Below are 17,828 nucleotides of genomic sequence, written 5' to 3'. Positions count from 1 at the left end.
CATTCACCTTAAAAATATTTTTGTTTAATATATATATATATATATATATATATATATATATATATATATATATATATATATATATATATATATATAGAGAGAGAGAGAGAGAGAGAGAGAGAGAGAGAGAGAGAGAGAAATTTTCTTAGAGACAAATTCCATATAAATACATTATTTTCCAAATGTTCGTAGATTGAATGTTTTCATGTTTAGTGTTTTATTTGCATGGAACATCAGAATATTAAGCTGAGAATTTCTGGTCCCTAGTCTATGATCCACATCTTGGTATCACGATCGCTAATATTGTTTCTTCACTGCTATATAGCTTCGAACACTTCATGTTTACAGTTCGACAGCCAGTTTCTGTACGGAGTTCTCATGCCAATGCCCCCCCCCCCCCCCCAAAGAGCTTTTATCATCCGCCGAGAACCCAAACTTAGTAATGATGCTTGCGTTTTCTTTCCTTATTTTTTTTTAAAGGAGTTCGCAACAGTTTTTGAACAAAACAACTATCATGTTAAACGCCCGCATGAAAGAGCAAATTTCTAAAGCAGAAATTTGCAAAGGAGCAATGGATAGAGTTTTTCACATTGCTTTCATTTATTTATTGAAGCATTAAATAAATGCTTCAATAAATAAATGCAAGAGCCTGTAATCTGCCGGTGGAACATGCAAGAAGGAAAATATCTTTAATTAAGGGAGGAGGTTGCTATATTTCAGACAACCATATGAGAGAATTCGTGTTCCTTAAGTTTTGATGGTGCCAATATACTTATTAACTGATGGGGCTAGCGAGGGGGAAGCCGCTCCGCTTCTTACATGAGTCTAACAAAGAAATTGTTCTTTTATAATTTACTAGGGGGGGACTCCGTCCCCTAACCCCCCCGAGTTCTGGACTGGTAGGCTGGTGTTCTCCTTGAATTCTGCTGACTCGAATTTTGAAGACTCGACACTCAGAGGGTAGCCCCTGAGTTTCGAATAACTTGACAAAAAACATTACATAAAAACGTTTCATAAAAAGGCTTATCATTTTATATCTATAGGGTAGATAACAGAAAACATTATGCGTTGACACAGGCCTCCTTATTTCAAACAGGATTATTTTGCTTAATATAATTTTTACTGATTAAACTCAGTATTATAATATACAATTAAATTTAAAATATTAATTCATTTCAGTATTGCTTTCATTAAAACATTCAGAATTACTTTCACCCATCCATAAAAACCTGCTCTGGACGAGCTTGTATAGCTCCTTGAGTTCATTATGGCTTGTGTGTGTGTATGTGTGTATTAATTGTAATGAAGTTCAAGCATAAATATACTATGTTTGAACTTCCTTTACATTTTAAAAAATAGAACACTGATATTATTTGCATTATTCAATAACTACACATGTAGACCGAAATCATATGATAAATCGCATTTTGGTTGAAGCAACATGTCTTAAGATGAAAAAGATCCTAAAATAATAAATTTGATCTGCTGGCTTTGGCTGACAACTCACTTTCAATTGACCACTGGTGTCTCTATATCATAAAGATATCTCGAATGTATCACAATATGGTAAAATTTATATTGCTGCATCGTTCTTTTACAAGTTTATCCAGCTCTAGATTTATATTAGAGTAAGCTTAATATTATAACAAAGTCAATATACATGGTTTTCCCCATTGATTACTTAACTTTTTTGTGTGTGTGTTTTGGGGGGGTGGGGGGAATCGATCATTTGTGATAATGCTTTGTGCAATGGTTGGAATATATTATACTCGATATGACTATTAAGATCCACGCCATTAATACAGTGCAAAATTAGTTTTGTATGAGTCCAAACTATTTTCGAAAATTATCTCATTTACCGGAGCAACAAATCTACTTGTATCGGTTCTTTCAGTTCTTCGATTACCATATTCACGTAATGACGTCTTTCTGTGCAACAGGACACAATCTTTCCTTCGATCAGCATTTGCCAAATGCCTTTGTCACTACATGGTGATTTATCAATTCCTCTGATAATATCACTACTTTTATCGAGACCAACTTCTTCCATTGATTTCCATCTAACGATTCGATTTCTTTTCCTCTGTTTTAGTTTGTTTCATTAATTTAATGTTCTGATATATTTGACTTAACCAACCGTTCATGTCTTTTTGCCAAATTTGCAGCCTGTTTAACAGTGATGGAGTCAGAATAACGCGCCTGATCCACAGCTCCCTTTTCTTTTTAAACCAATTATTATCAAAAGAGCAACAAAGAGGAATTTCGTAGGCTTCAAAAACAAATAATATGTTTACAAAATTTTCAGTAGAAAAATTCAAAATTGTCTAAAAGGACAACCATGAGATACCAAAACTTTTATAAGTAAGAGATATGTTAAGCAACCATGTAAGCATTCAGCCTGTCGACATTATAGCAGACTATCTGGGGGAAATACTCCACCTCTGCTTTATTTTTCATAAAATATTTGGTTTGGAGATAATGTGATTTATCGTAGCATGAAAACTGTTTTGCATAACAAAGCTTTGATTAATCTCATTCTGCTTAGGAGAGATTATCAACTCTAATCCGTTCCAGATCATATCCCGATACTTGACAAATATGTTAATGGATAGACTAATAATAAAGTTTGTCTTCCTTAAATTATAAGACACGGCACTTTTTGAGCGAGGGGGGGGGGGGGTTAAAATCCGAAAGAACACAGTAAGTGTTCTTTCGGATTTTAAACGAAAGAACAAACGCCCACTTGCTCGTGTCACCCCCCCCCCACCCCCATTCAAGCGGAAAGACTCACAGATTAGGGACGAGTCTTTCAATCCCTTCTTGACTATGACTATAGGAAAGATATTCCATTATTCATTAAATATCTCGCTTATAAATAAAGAAATAAATTCGCCAACGCCTTTTATTCTCCCACAGAGTAGCGTGACCGTTTTAGTAGACAAAAGAGTAACTGGATATTTATTTCCACTCTGAAAATTTTCTATGGATGGCTTCTACACTGCACTCTAATTAAAATCTTAGTGAACAATGGGTGAATAGAAAAAAATTATTTGTTTATTATTTTCTGTTCTACTTATGAATCTCGAAACATACAGTTATCAGATATAATTATTAAACAACACCTGTTTTAAAGTCTAAACTAAGGAACATGAGAAGAAAACAAAAAAAAAAAAAAATCGATATAACCCACCTCAAGACGCATGTGAGAAACGTTTCCATAAGGTTTCCATCAAAAGCTCATTAAATGAGGAACAAACCGGACACGGAATTTTTTTTTAAATATTTCATACAGCGTTTTCTAACGTAGTAATTCAATACGGAAGAAGCTATACTTAGCAATCTCAAAATGCTTAGTCTTTTGCTCATGTGAAAATGAAATCTAGAAGAGGGAGAAGTCATTATATTCTTATTGACAAGATATTTTCCACCCATTACACGGTTTTCAAAGATTCTCGCATGACAGAAGATAATAAATTTCACCTGAATAATAACAGATATGTCTCTAATAACTACTCAAAGTGATTTTTTTTCTTTCACTGTCTTCGCTTTTTCATTATAATCATACACTTTTCGTAACTTTCATTCACTAAACAAATGCCGTTTCATAAAAATCTAATCTCTCCTTTCAGCCTCTTCTTCGCTGCTCGAAAACTTATTCTTAAAAATTAGAATTATAAAGCAGACAAACTCATATTCAGGCAGTTTCATTTATCATAAAAATCCGAGATTTCTAAAATCACTTACAGTAATCTCTTGTCGAGGATATCCAGAGAGAGAGAGATAAAGTTGGGTTTTTTTACAAGGAGAAGAGGATGCGGAGCAGCCTAAATTCATATTTATTCATCGTAAATCATTTGTGGCAATCTTACTTATCACTGAAGAAACTTCTTTGTTGTATAGAGGATATTTCTATCAAACAATTGTATATATTACAACTGTTTAATGGAATCTGATATTATTAGATGATTAAGACAAACCTTGAACCTAATATATTCATTAAAAACCATGCACTAAAACAAGCCTGAAACAGTGTCTTTTATACTGACTTTCAAACAGGCAATTCCCTATAATAAACATTTGATGAGAACAAGGATATTTTCTTATATAATAAAAAAAATATTAAATAGATAAATAGACGTTTGTGTGTGTGTGTGTGTGTGTGTGTGTGTGTGTGTGTGTGTGTGTATGCGCGCGTAAATCAACTGAAATTCTGTCCAAGTGTGCTGTCCTAAGGTGGAATGGGAAAGGAACTAAAGACCACTCAATACGGCCGCTTTAGATGGTATTTCTGCCTATTTCAATGTTTATTAGTCATATGACGTTTTTATATTCATTCCACACATCACAAGTCTCAAAATCTATAGCAGATTACTAGCCTGAATGGGTTTAAAAAATCTCTTTCTGGTTGTCTAAATCAACCAAAAATGGCTTTTCTGGTTAATGTAAATTCCAAAATTATACATGATACCGCACACAAAATCTTTAAAAGTTTTATAAAAATAAAGATGGTGCCACTCTTGGGGATTCTAAATAAACATCGACAGTAATGGCAAGAAAGTTCAAGCAATCATAGATGTAAAATAATGAATCATTATTACACAATCTTTTTCTTTTCCAAGGCCTGACCAATTTTTCTACTCACTATCGCCTAATTTCTTTCTTTCTTTTTTTTTTTTTTGATAATCCATTGGAGATAGTTGTTTTGAATTATGCCAAGGTAGCTATCGCCAAGTAGTGAATAATGTCCGTGAATTGCGTGCCTTATATGCATATCTAGGTTGTATGGAAAGAACACCTATCCACCTATGTATGCTGCTGGTTTAGTTCATTTTTAGATGATTGAGTATATATATATATATATATATATATATATATATATATATATATATATATATATATATATATATATATATGAATATATGATAAAGTATATATGAAACGTGTAGTCAAACTTATTTGAATAATACTCCAATTGCCTCGCTAATGCCTTTGAAAATCATTTCAAAGACAATTCATCGATGGCTTTTATAAAAAATTAAAGAGGAGTGATACCGAATATTTTGTAGGTCCAAATAACCTAAAATATGGTCCTTACTTCTTCTTTTCTCTTTCAGAAATGTTTTCAAAATGAGGCAGAAGGCAACGTCCACCTCCTTACTCAAATCATCAAATTAACTCAATGTTGATGACATTGCGACAGTGAGCCCAGAGTCCTAATGGTTTAACTATGAATAATATACATATGGCCTACCGATAGAGAATAACTAAATGGTTTGTAGGATGATTCCTGTGATTATCGAAATTATTTCAAGGCACCATTCTGAACTAGTTCTTGCAGTGAATAAGTCATCACGCTTGATGTCCTCAGCTTTGCAAAATGTGAAGCGTCAAAGGGAGAACAAGTTTCGAATAAAGTAAATGTGTAGTCATACAATAGATAAAATTAAAAATTCAGCATATTATCAATGATACATTAAAACATTCTTAAGAACGGACAAAACTTCATGCCATACTCGTATGACGAAAATTATTATTATAATTGCATGAAAATTATTTCATACAATTATAATAACTTAAAAACTTAATGACCATTAAATTGGGGGAGGTACGCTTGCCTATTTAACATATCATCCACCAACCATTCTGTTTTTGGTGTGGAACGGGCCGAAAAAATGATAGGAGAATAAAAAAATAAAATAAAAAATAAAAATAATAATAACATTTTTTTATTCTAAATATAGTTTATCAAAAATCTTAAAATCAATTTTATCAAAATCTTAAAAAAATATATGATTCTTATATGTATAGATAGAGTTGTCTCTATCTATAGATGTAAGATAAATACATATACAATAATATGTATATACGAGTGTGATGGTATTAGTGCGGTTTTGTAACGGCATTAATATATGCTCACGTCTGCGAAACATAAAATGGAATCTTGTCACTTTCTGTAGAAAAGTAATTGCATACGCATTTTTGAAATTTGTAAAGTTTTAGAACAACGAATTTCCAGCACCCGAGTTAGCGCTCATTAGATATTTAATAATCGCTGCAGAGCTTTGTGGAAAGTGCAAGCGAAGTGTCAACTTGGCATTTTAGCATCATCGTACTACTGTAGGAGTTGCGGTGAAGCAACCATGACTAAGACGAGCATCCATCCTCTAGGAAAAAATAGCTATTAGAATTTGTGTGTGTGTGTGTGTGTGTGTGTGTGTGTGTGTGTGTGTGTGTGTGTGTGTGTGTGTGTGTGTGTGTGTGTGTGTGTGTGTGTGTGTGTGTGTGTGTGTGTGTGTGTGTGTGTGTGTGTGTGTGTGTGTGTTACATCTAATGATCTATCGATCGGTATATACAATGAAAACGTACTGCACAATGGACAAGTTGAAGCAGAAATTTATAACTTTTTATAGAATGTGATGAACCTAACATGATGAATTCTGAAAAGCATAAAAATTAAATACATAAATAAATCTCTGAAAAACAATGTGCTGATTATAATCCACAAATTAATCGGTTTTTTTAAATATTTTAGATATCATTACTTTTATAAGTTTTCAAAAATTCAAAACTGCTTCTTTAATGAATAGTATTTCGTCTCGTTAGAGTGGGTACATTGGTAGGGAGTCACCGTAGCTTAGTCGGTTTCGCCGATAGAGACCTGGGTTCGAATCCTGTCTAGGACGCGAAGAACCTTTATCAGGACTTTTCATCTGAATGTGAGTTAGCCGGTCTCGGGGTGAAGTTGTTTTCTCTCCTGGAAACTCGGTTTTTCATCTCGCAAACAGACAACCAGGTTCAGACGAACACGCGCAATAAACATACATGGGACACTGTGAAGATAGTAGTCTTTCCTTCAATAATAGGGATTAATCAACCTATTCCTTCGAATTTGGTTTCGAAACCTGCATGGTGCGGTGTAGCTCTAAGAGTAACCGTAACTGAAAGTTGGTAAAGTGAGAAATCAAAACAAGTTTTCTTGAAAACATTTCGCTTAAAAAAGAGATATCGAAAATAATTAAGTAGAGGATGTAATATTGGAATTTCGATGCAAGATCAACGTCAATTATAGAATCATTTTATAAATTTTCTAGAAACAGATCATCGTCTCTCTCTCTCGACCGAAATTTATTATAATTACACACTCTTCGAATAGCCATTGCAGGCCAAAGAGTAGTCATGAAATTTAGCTGAGATTGCTGAGGAGGAGAAAAGGAAGGAAGGTCATAAGCTTTACAAAACTTTCTTGTCAGCAGTCCATTAAAATGCAATTAAGTATCAGGAATCATCGAGTACTTTCGCAGAGGTATCTTCTATCATTAAATTGTCCATTATGAAAATCGTTTATTTCATACTTAGATTTAATCGCTTGACAATACTGAACGCCAAGAAGCGCAATATATATATATAGACTTGCAAAGTGTAATCTTCAATAAGAACATCAAGGAGCTTTATCGAGTGAAGTGTAGATGAAGGGGGGGGGGGGGGGAAACGCGTATAAGAGAAATTAACTCCAACATAACGCTACTGAAGATGAAACTTCACTTTAGGGAATGAAATATTATTCAGAGATATGCATGTATTAACTTCACGGTTGCCAATGGCAAACAAATGATTGATCTTCCTGGATAACAAAAGAGGAAAAAGCGTTCTTTAAGTGAAATAATATAGTACAAAAATAAAAACATTATTTTAGATAAATAAAAGACTAAAGTAAACCACAAGAAACTTGTAGTGGTGTAATTTCTTAAGCTTTATCGGCATTTTCTGTAGCAACACGCGCAATCATAAATTTAAAATAAATAAAATTTTTTTAAAAAAAAGTCGGTAAACGGAATTCAAGACAACATTATTTCTATTAAGTATTTAAAACAATTAAATTGAATCAAGAAAAAGGGATCGGGAGAAATGATCTTCTGATTCTGTAATCAATGTTTTTTTTTTTTTAATTATTAATGTAGGTAACAACGAATCATTAACAATACTTACGCGTCATGATGAACAGTTAGGTAGCGGGTAGCGAGAGACGAGATTCAGAACATGTTTGAAACCGTAGCACACACTTAATGGCGGTGTTCTTCATTTATTCCCAACACAGTTAGTAAACGACCCATCATCACTTCAACACGAGAAACAAGTGCACTTGGCAAGGGGGCGGAAGGGACACAGCTGGTAAATGAGAAGTTGCCGACGACTAGTAATTATTCCGGTGAGTTTTCGTTTGCGAGAGCTGGCCATTCTGACCAGCAGCCAGCTGCGGTTCCTGTTCCAAACGGAGAACGGGGATACTAAGTCATCTGCTTCAGGAACACGCTCCCAAGGCACGTGAGATGGTTTGCATGCTTCGTTACCTATGTGGTGCAACCGGCGCCAAAGCGATGGCACGACGGAGCTGCTCGAAGTGCGACAGCTGTGACATACTCTCGTTAGCGGATAATTGCGTTAAAAAATACGATCTCTGCGCCGCCTATGTTCTTAAACACTATCGTAATGTGATCTAAACAGATTCACCTGCTCTGAGTACACAATTATTTTTGCTTGTTCAAAACGCCGACGAAAATAGGTTGAAAAGTTTTAAAAGAAAAATAAACAACTTCATTCAAACCGATGTGAAATAGTAAGCATGCGGAGAAGGAAAAGAGATAGAATTATCTGATAACAGTTTAAATTTTAGTTAAGCCCGCAATCTGACATTTTAAAAATATCTCGTGCACATAATATAATTGTATCTATTGATTTTTTTTTTAAATCACGTGGAAAAGTCTATCAGAAAATCAGTAATAAATGCATTAGTTCAGAAATATGCGCATTTGTTTCAAGAAAAAGAATGATATTTTTGGGGAGTGGGGGGGGGGGGGGTATATGAAGAAATGTCAAAGGCGGAAATGCAAATCACAGGCTCCCCAGAACAGGAAGAATGTGAAGAGGAAGAATTTTTTAAAAAAAAAAAAAAAAAGCGCCTAGCAAGCCAGAAAACTTCTCTAACAGTTGCATTGAGCCTGCTTTGTGACCTATCATGACGCATCTTCAATGGTAGCAATGATCTCCAGCATATGATTTAAGAAACTAATCAATTTCTTAACATTTAAATAGTTTCCAGGTTTTATTAATATACTGATATTAGTTGAAAAATTGACACTAAAAATGGTTTTGTTCTCTTTCTATTTGATTAATATTTTTGCATTTATCAACTAAGTTCATCCTGCATGAGGTAATGGTAATTCCGTATTCAATTCCGATAAACTACGTGTGAAAAAGATTAAGTAACACAGATTAGATGGCTTGGAAGAAGTTTAAAATAAGATTAAAATATTTATCACGAAAGCTGCATGGATGTTCATCCTAATGTTAAAAATATTCGACTTTCCATTATCAAAAAGAAACATTCCTCGTTATTACAACTGATGAAATTTTTGTTATTTCCTATATATTATTTATTTATTTATTATTGTCATATATTTATAAAAATAATTAATATTAAAAAATACCATATAAGTCATCTGGTACAGAACGTACAAATAACGAATGATTACATATAATACTCACCGCCATTTCCGAAATATGCTGAAAATTATCATCGACGGATAGAGACGTCGTGAGGAATTTTGGCGCCTATGGCCAGGAAAGAAAATTGCGCCGTTCTAAAAAAAAAAAACTTTAAAAATCTCAACTTTTGCGCCTATGTAAAATTAGCGCCTATGGCCGGGGCTACATTGGTCATAGCCTCACTACGCCTCAGTCGACGGTTTAGTTAAAATGGTATACAGTAATCCCTCGATTAATGCGTCATTTTTTTTTCGATACCCAAATTATATTAGTGTGCCTCTAAAATTCGATTAGTGCGCCTATATACATCTTAAAACTAAATGTTACAGATTTTAAAAATTTTCTATCAATACATTTTTATGGCTAACTATTTTAAAAAATCACTCACCAGAATGAAATAATTGAGTTACCGATTTAAAACATTTTACGAAGTTATTTTTAATGGCATACTACATTACTTCCATGTACACTATGTTTCAAATTTTTCCCGCCAAAATGTATGTTTTAGTTATCTGCTATAGTACGCCCACAGATTCGAGACCCTTCGACACTTCTGCGCATGTCACAAAAAGGAGGATCCATTCCGATAATAGAGTAATTAATCCGTCTTCTGGGATGAGTTGTTTATTATTACACGTCAGAAAATTAACTTCTCTTTCATGATCATTGTAGTTTTTAAAGTGGTAACTATTTTGCTTGTATAACAGTTGGGAAATGTTATCTAAAGCACGTGATTTCGCGTGTTGGCGACCAATTCGTACGTCCTTCATTTCTTTCTCCCCTTCAATGATAACGTCCAAGAGTTATCAAATCTCATTCTGAAGAACTGAGTGATTCCGACCTGCTAAATTTAGATGCACCGCGGGAAGATCCCGAAGAATATGAAGAAAAGTTAACCACTGATAGTCAGCCAAAAGAGATTTCACAGAAACAATTTGAAAATATTTTTCCTACAATCGAAGTTTTTAAGCAGCAATGCTAAGAGGCTGACCCTGATGAAGAGAGAAGCAGTAAAATTTGCAGAAGAGGCAATAGGGCCATACCATCGGTTGTATGAAAAAAAAAAAAAAAAAAAATGCCCACCAAACTACGTTAGCTCAATTCTCTGTTAAGAAGCAGAATAATAAATTTATATTCTGAATATGTTTTATTGTCTTTCAGCTTCATGGTTTTTCTTTAAACTAGCCCCTGGGATATACCCTAATTATTTTATTAAAAAAATTTATGACCAAAAAAGAAATCTGAGGAATGAATTATACATTTTCCCATAGATTATTATATTCGATTAGTGCATTTTCGATTAATACGCCTGTTTTAAAGAACGCATTAGGCGCACTAATCGAGGGATTGCTGAACATTCTCAAATTTATTTAAACATAATAATAATCATAATAAAACACTCTGTTTTAAACGTAAACACATCAAATCTTAATTGTATTTGAAACTCTATCCTGAAAAGGGGGCAGAGCAAATTATGAATAAACTGAGAGTTCAGGATTTAAAAAATACACACAGCGTTCATCTCAGTAAAATAAGAAAAGTCTAAAAACATAAAATCATATTGACCTAATTATGTGCCGTTACCGCAATACTTCTAGAAACTTCTGACCTTGATGAAAACAAGTAACGTGCATTACCACCTAACTACTGGATGTGTTTCGGAAAATGTCGATTCCACTACACTTACATGAGTACAGTGTTTACACGAGTGAAACACTCGTATAAAGAACCAAACACTTTTAATGGTTTGCTAAGAAAGAAAGAAAGAAAGAACTTAGATGGGATGCAATTTCGATCTTGGCACCAGATATCATGTACGACGATTGAGATATTAGTTTACCTAAAAATTAAAATATATACGTTTCATATTTCAGTTAAAAATTATATTTTTAGAACAATGCAAACAAATGAAAAACAAAAGCAAATGAAAATGCTTTTGTTTTTCATTTGCTCGCAAATGTAGGCTTTACAATATATGCGGAACAATTCCCCGAATAATGAATTTGGCAAATTTACTTACAGAAATTATTAAAATTTTGATACTGAATGACGTGAATGGTTGTAAAGGCGATCTCACATATTTAAAGGTAAGAAATCATCATCATTAGAAGCACAGGCCCACATTATATAAGTGAGTATTCAAAGCCTAATCAGATGAAATACGATGGTTAGCCTTAATTCTCAGTCTGCTATTATCTATTAATTACGTGTAATCTCTGGTCTGTTTGCAAGTTATGTGGGAAGTATACAATAATATAACAAATAGTCTGCATAGAATCAGGAGTCATATTTGCAAAAACGACGAGTCTCTCAACTGCTACTACTATTAGTAGTATATGTGAAGATGGAAATTGAAAAAAAAAAAATAAATAAAAAAGGGGCCGTATTGTTATAATGAAATGTCTCCCTATTATTGTTCTTAATATTCTTAAAAAACAATGAAAATGAAAATTGTTATTTTGATCTTTATCAATGAAAGTGCTGTAGATAGAGAGACCAATAAATCCATTGTTCATCTATGACAACAATACAATTGAAACAAATCACTGGTTGGGTTGAAAGCAAAACTTTTAATTTTAAACTCGTCCCCCAATAGGATGAATATAAATTAAATACTGGAAAATATCTAAACTCTTCAATATATGGTTTGAAAAAAGATTTATCAGTTATTCTTTAAAGGACATATAAACTTTAAAGGTGAATGATATAGCCGATATATGATTTGTACAAGACGGAATTAAATCTGTCTTGATACATGGATACACGTGGTTTGGTTTAATGGTAGCACCGTTAGTTACTGTTATGAGTGATGACAGAGGGATTTATTCAAGCAATAAAAATTGACATCTCCTAGTACTTTAGCTTTTGTGTTATAAACAACAGGACATTAGTATACTAATTCAACGTACGGACGTATGCACGCATTTGACATTATATTGATTACCGTTTAAACAGTCGATATTTCTAGCTCATTTTATGAAACCAAAAAGAACATATAATGCACAAAACTAAAACGGCCAAATAATCTTTAAAGGTACCTATGGCATGATTATAAATAATAAATTACACGATAACTACTGTGGTTATCGTGTAATTTATTACTTATGGCCAAATAATAAATCTAATCAAAGTAACACTGTAAAAAGTATTCTTTTCAATTGTTATTTTTTTATGTGAATTCCACACAGGGGCGCGCCGGCCATATGTGCAATGTGTGCGACGCACACAGGCGCCAGGATAGTAAAGGCGCGAAAGAGGAGGAAATACTTAAAAAAACGTTTTTTAAAAGTGATTTTTTATTGGAGGGTGGGGGATAGGGGCGCCAACTAAATTTTTGCACACAGGCGCCGGACACTACTGGCGCGCCCCTGATTCCAATACGAAAGGCTGTAAACCAACTGTACATTAATAGTGAGAGTGAGATAAGGTTTATCTAATCCGGAAACTCTAGATGTCAAACGAAACTTTTTTAAGCCATTAAAAAATATAACATTGAAAAAATATAATATAACAAATAACTTACTTACCTTTACTTAGTAAGACGATGTCATCACACAATTATTTAATTCAGTTCTCTCCTGTATCTTGGCAAACAACCCGAATATAGAATTTAAAAATATTTAAATTCTATATTTGATTCTGTATTTGATGACTGAAGAGGTTTTGATTGATAATTGCAATAGGTGAAATGATCTAGAAAAATGTTCCTGGATTCATTAAAATGTTTAGAATCCTGAACAAAATGTGAATCAAAAGTTGAGAATGCAACCTTTGGCGTATTAAGGCTAGTGAAACCCTTAATCAAAGGCACAAATAAAAGAGTAAATATACAAGCTCTGGACAGAGTTAGTTACTTTTAAACAGTGCGATACCAAGAAAACTTTCATGCCAAAAGTTATGCTGCATAAGGTTGTGAGCTCATGGTCTCTGTCAATTTTTTTAAGTTTCAAAGCAAGCAATGCTTTTTGCTTACTAACTATAAAACAGTGATGATATTTATTAACATTTCTTTAAATAAAAAAGATAAGGAAAATAACGATTTCAACATACTGTGTTTGTCATATGATTCATATTTATCTGGTTTAGTGGATGCAAGCTTGTAATATTTAATTCTGACAATATTAAAAAACTTCTCAAACTTTTTCATCTGACTGAAACCAATGACTCTCGTAATCCAATTTGTCTCACAGTTTACAAACCGCCGAGCTTTCAGAAACTCAACCACTGCGGTTCTGTGAGGAGAATTTTGCATATGACAGGCATTCATGTTTACAGTATAGTCTATTACTTAAATAATAAAGAGCTAACTTAAATATCAAATAACAGCATACAGTTCCTAGGAAATGTGTTTTTACATTATGGAAAATACCTAAGAATAGCGTCTGAACTTTCCCCACCTTTGCAACGAGTTGTCCGGTATTGTACTACGTACTAGGGTCACTTGCATTAGCTCACGCTAGTGATCGCCGATACTTTATAGTTTACTATATTCGGCATGAAACTCTCTGATTCCAATCTTTGGGTTTCTTATTCGGTTTTAAAACAATGTGGATTTTATATCCCCTTAATTTAAAGTATAGTCTATTGTTAATCAAGCAGATGGGACTGAGCAATGTTGCGAAACGAATATTGAAATAACGGATTGTAATAAAACATACAAATCACCGTATGTTTCTTAAATATTAGCTACCATTTAAAATTAACAGCAATATTTTAAAACACATGACCTAGTAATTACTGATGTGTGAAGTTATGGATGTGGAAAGGACCGCATTATCTCAGATCTAACCAGTTTATTGTCACGCGTTCTGCCCGCGTTGTGTAACACATGCCTACACCAGCAAGAAGAAACAGGCAAAAATCAACAGTGCATGAGCTACAATACATCTCAAAAAGGCGAATATTATACAAAAATGCAAAGCGGTGCTCTTTATTAAGTATGTTTTATCATGATTAAATGCTGAAATTTATAAAAGGAAATAAATATGTTCAAGACATAAAAACTTAATTTAGCGCAGCCATACTCAAGCATGAAAAATAGCAGATGATTTCGAAGATATGTTTAGATTGGACGACATTAAGGCCATTTAGTTACATATCACGACTGAATTAGAAGCATGCCACCATCTTTTTTCTTTTTTTGTGTGTTCGTTCTTTCCATATCATCAATCCAACAATTCGCAGACAGTAATGCCACCTTGCGCTATCTCGTTCGCTCGTTAACTACATCAGATACTTGACAAAAGGAGGAGGAAAGGCAAAGAATTTTCCTACGGCACTTTAGTGTTGGCGACATAAAGTCGGGGAAAGACATTTCCAAAAGCTGTTCGGTCGTCAGTTAAGAATAAAGTAGAAAAACTCATGATCATTTCCTCTTAGAACATAAAAAGGAACAGGAAAAGAAAATGATTTTGACTTTGTCTAAGCAAAAACAATTTAACAAATTATCTCCGTTGAAATAGAGATAGCTTAAATGGAAATGTGCAGTATGGTATACGTGCAAGACTTGGAAATTCCACAGCTAATTGTGTTAACCTTAGGTCAGAACACTACTGAGTAGAAGCATATTAAACAGACTGGCTTGATCTCGGAAACATGCCAAGTCTGGCGGATACTGTCGGGTCACGTGCTATGAAAATAGGAAATCGGAGACTGAGATGTCTTCTTGTGCAAGGGTGTCAGTCAACCAGTTACATGATTAGTAAAGCATTTGAATAATAGGATTTAATAGACAGTCACTCGACATATGATTGCAGTTTAATGAGATGATGCAAAGGATGGAGAAACAACTCATTGTCGAATATGAAAGCAATTGAAACAGCAGCCAGTACAGTATTGCGTTGTTCAGCATTACTAAATATGAACGCATAATACTTATATGGATATAAACGAGACGAAATATGATATTAATCTGATGGTTAACTGAAAACGTGAGGATAAGAAAAATACATTTAGACCATAAACAAATCCTGATCATTTTCAATTTACTTCGAACAAAATGAAACTGTTAATATGCACATCACTAAACGAATTTTTTTTAAAGATTTTTCTTAACGATGTTTTTTTTTTTTTTTTTTTTTTTACAAATTAGAATCTGAAGTAAGAAAGTCAATTTCGCCTGCGATGTTCCAAAATTAAATTGAATTTTTACTTGATTTTTTAAGAGTGGCAAATATTAATCATATTTCTGTTAAACTGGATTAATCATATTGGATTTCAATATCCACAGACACAATTTTCCGGCATAAGACTCCGTTCCAGAACAGCATATCGAGGTTATCCGCGAACTCCTCCCTCATCCTTTATGTCATCGTCGTGTTAACACAATTCATCTATACACTTCATATTCAATGCTGAAGTTGTCTTTATTTACTGAAACAGATCACAATATACACGTATATTATATGAAAAAGAGAAACAAAAATTAACTTATTTTCATTGACCATTATCATTTACGATACGTCAAATTTCTATATTTTTAGCAGCTCGTATAGAAAACAGAATCCGTTGTCATGATGTAAGAAGTAGCCAAAATATGTGAAGGACCATGAAACTTCAATAAGATACCATTAAGACAATGCAGCTTCCGGCATCCCCGTTTCTTTGGGATCACGCTATTTAAAAAACACAAAATCTGCGTAGCAGTCGATATGTGCCGAACTTTGATTACTGCTTTAAATTGTATTCATGATTAAATTTTCAAAGAGTGGTTTGAGAAGAATGGAATTAAAAATTTAACAAAAAAACTAATGAGAAATGGAAAAGTTGTAAAATTGTAGGGGAAATTTCAGGAATGACCAAGGTAAAGTTCAAATGTATCATAGTAATTTAGAAGGAAGCGAGATCTTAAAAAAAATAAATAAATAAATAACACTAGTCACATGATTGAAACTAAAACTGGTTCAGTGAAATACGATGAAAAATTGTATTCTTTAGAAAACGCTGACAAGGAAATGATTTATGAAATGTTTCCTAAATCCAAGAAACAGGCTGCACTTCTGAAGTATTATTACCTCTAAGAATAAAGAAAGCAATTTATTCACATCTAGTGAATTCCCTCGATTACACTGGAAAATAAAATTTTCCGGTTAAGAGAAGAACCTAGGCGGAATCAAGTCGACATAAAACTATTGAATGAGAGAATATTAAAATGTCATTATTATTTCATAGTCAATGTCAAGAAGGAGGCACCATGGAGCATGCTGTTTGCCGACATTGTTCTATGCGAATCATCCCGAGAGAAGCTTGAAAATACCCTGGAAGAGTGGAGAAAGGCATTGGAGGAGAGAGGCATGAGAATTAACCGGGTGAAGACTGAATATATGTCAACGGGGAGTGACGAGGATATGGCCATACGACTCCAGGGTGAAAGGCTAATTTCAGGGAAGAAATTCAAGTACCTTGGGTCGGTTGTCGAGAGGAATGGTGACTTGGATGAGGAAATACAGCACCGAATAACTGGGTTCGATGAATTGGAGGAAGATGAGCGGGGTCCTGTGCGACAAGAGAGTGAGTTGTAAGAGGAAAGGAAAGCTGTATAAGATGTGGTGAGGCTGGCGATGCTCCATGGTGCGGAGACGTGGCCTATAACCAAGGCACAGGAGAGGAAGATGGAGGTAGCGGAGATGCGGATGTTGAGATGGATGAGTGGTGTGACAAAGAAGGACAGGATAAGGAATGACTACGTCAGAGGGACGGTTAAGGTGGGACCAATTGGCAAGAAGATACAAGAAAGTAGGCTGAGGTGGTTTGGACATGTAGAGAGGAAGGGTGAGGAGTATGTTGGTAAACGAGTGGAGTATATGGAGTTGGAGAGAAGGAGGAAAAGAGGCAGGCCCAAGCTCAGGTGGAAAGATAAGGTGACAGAGGATCTTAGGGAGAAAGGATGGTGTCCGAAGGACGCCCTGGACCGGAGAACTTGGAAGTGGAAGGTTAAAGATCGGTGCGCCGCCCCCATTTTTTTCAAATATTTGAAAAAAAGTGTCGAAGTTCACCAGAGAGCCTATAAGAATACAAACTTGGACGTTGGAGTTGCTCGAGATTGCATTATTTAAAAGAACACTGTCCAAGAACAAGTTTGTTCAATTTTTATTAGTGCTTTTAACTAAAGTTTCACTGGTCTATCAGCTGTTTCGCACTTTTGAATCTCATCAGAAATTGGAAAATGCCAGAAAATCGTAATTTTGCATAAACGGACTTTTTGGTTCAATGGGTGTATAAACTGAGAGCATTACTTCAACAATTATAAAAAATATTTATAAAAATGATTTAAAAAATTGTATTTT

At 34.0% G+C, this 17,828-nt stretch overlaps 1 protein-coding gene across 3 annotated transcripts in view; it reads right to left on the bottom strand.

The window, feature by feature from the left end:
• The window catches only part of LOC150107659 (calmodulin-binding transcription activator 2-like), a 790,456-nt gene that overhangs the window by 517,038 nt on the left and 255,590 nt on the right, over positions 1-17,828 (bottom strand). The window contains exon 1 of one of the 3 annotated variants that reach the window (XM_090391994.1): positions 7,987-8,353. The exons of the other annotated variants lie outside the window; for them this stretch is intronic. Coding sequence (XP_090248120.1) covers positions 7,987-7,993 — 7 coding nt within the window. The 5' untranslated portion in view covers positions 7,994-8,353. Of the gene's footprint in view, positions 1-7,986; positions 8,354-17,828 lie in introns of those variants that run through there. 3 annotated transcript variants of the gene reach the window in all.

The sequence above is a fragment of the Typopeltis vanoorti genome, chromosome 4 (genome assembly GCF_054136105.1).
Source record: "Typopeltis vanoorti isolate ZY-2024b chromosome 4, IOZ_Tvanoo_1.0, whole genome shotgun sequence".
Classification (NCBI taxonomy): domain Eukaryota; kingdom Metazoa; phylum Arthropoda; class Arachnida; order Uropygi; family Thelyphonidae; genus Typopeltis; species Typopeltis vanoorti.
Note: the sequence above shows the minus strand (reverse complement) of the source record. Positions and strands in the feature narration are given on the sequence as shown.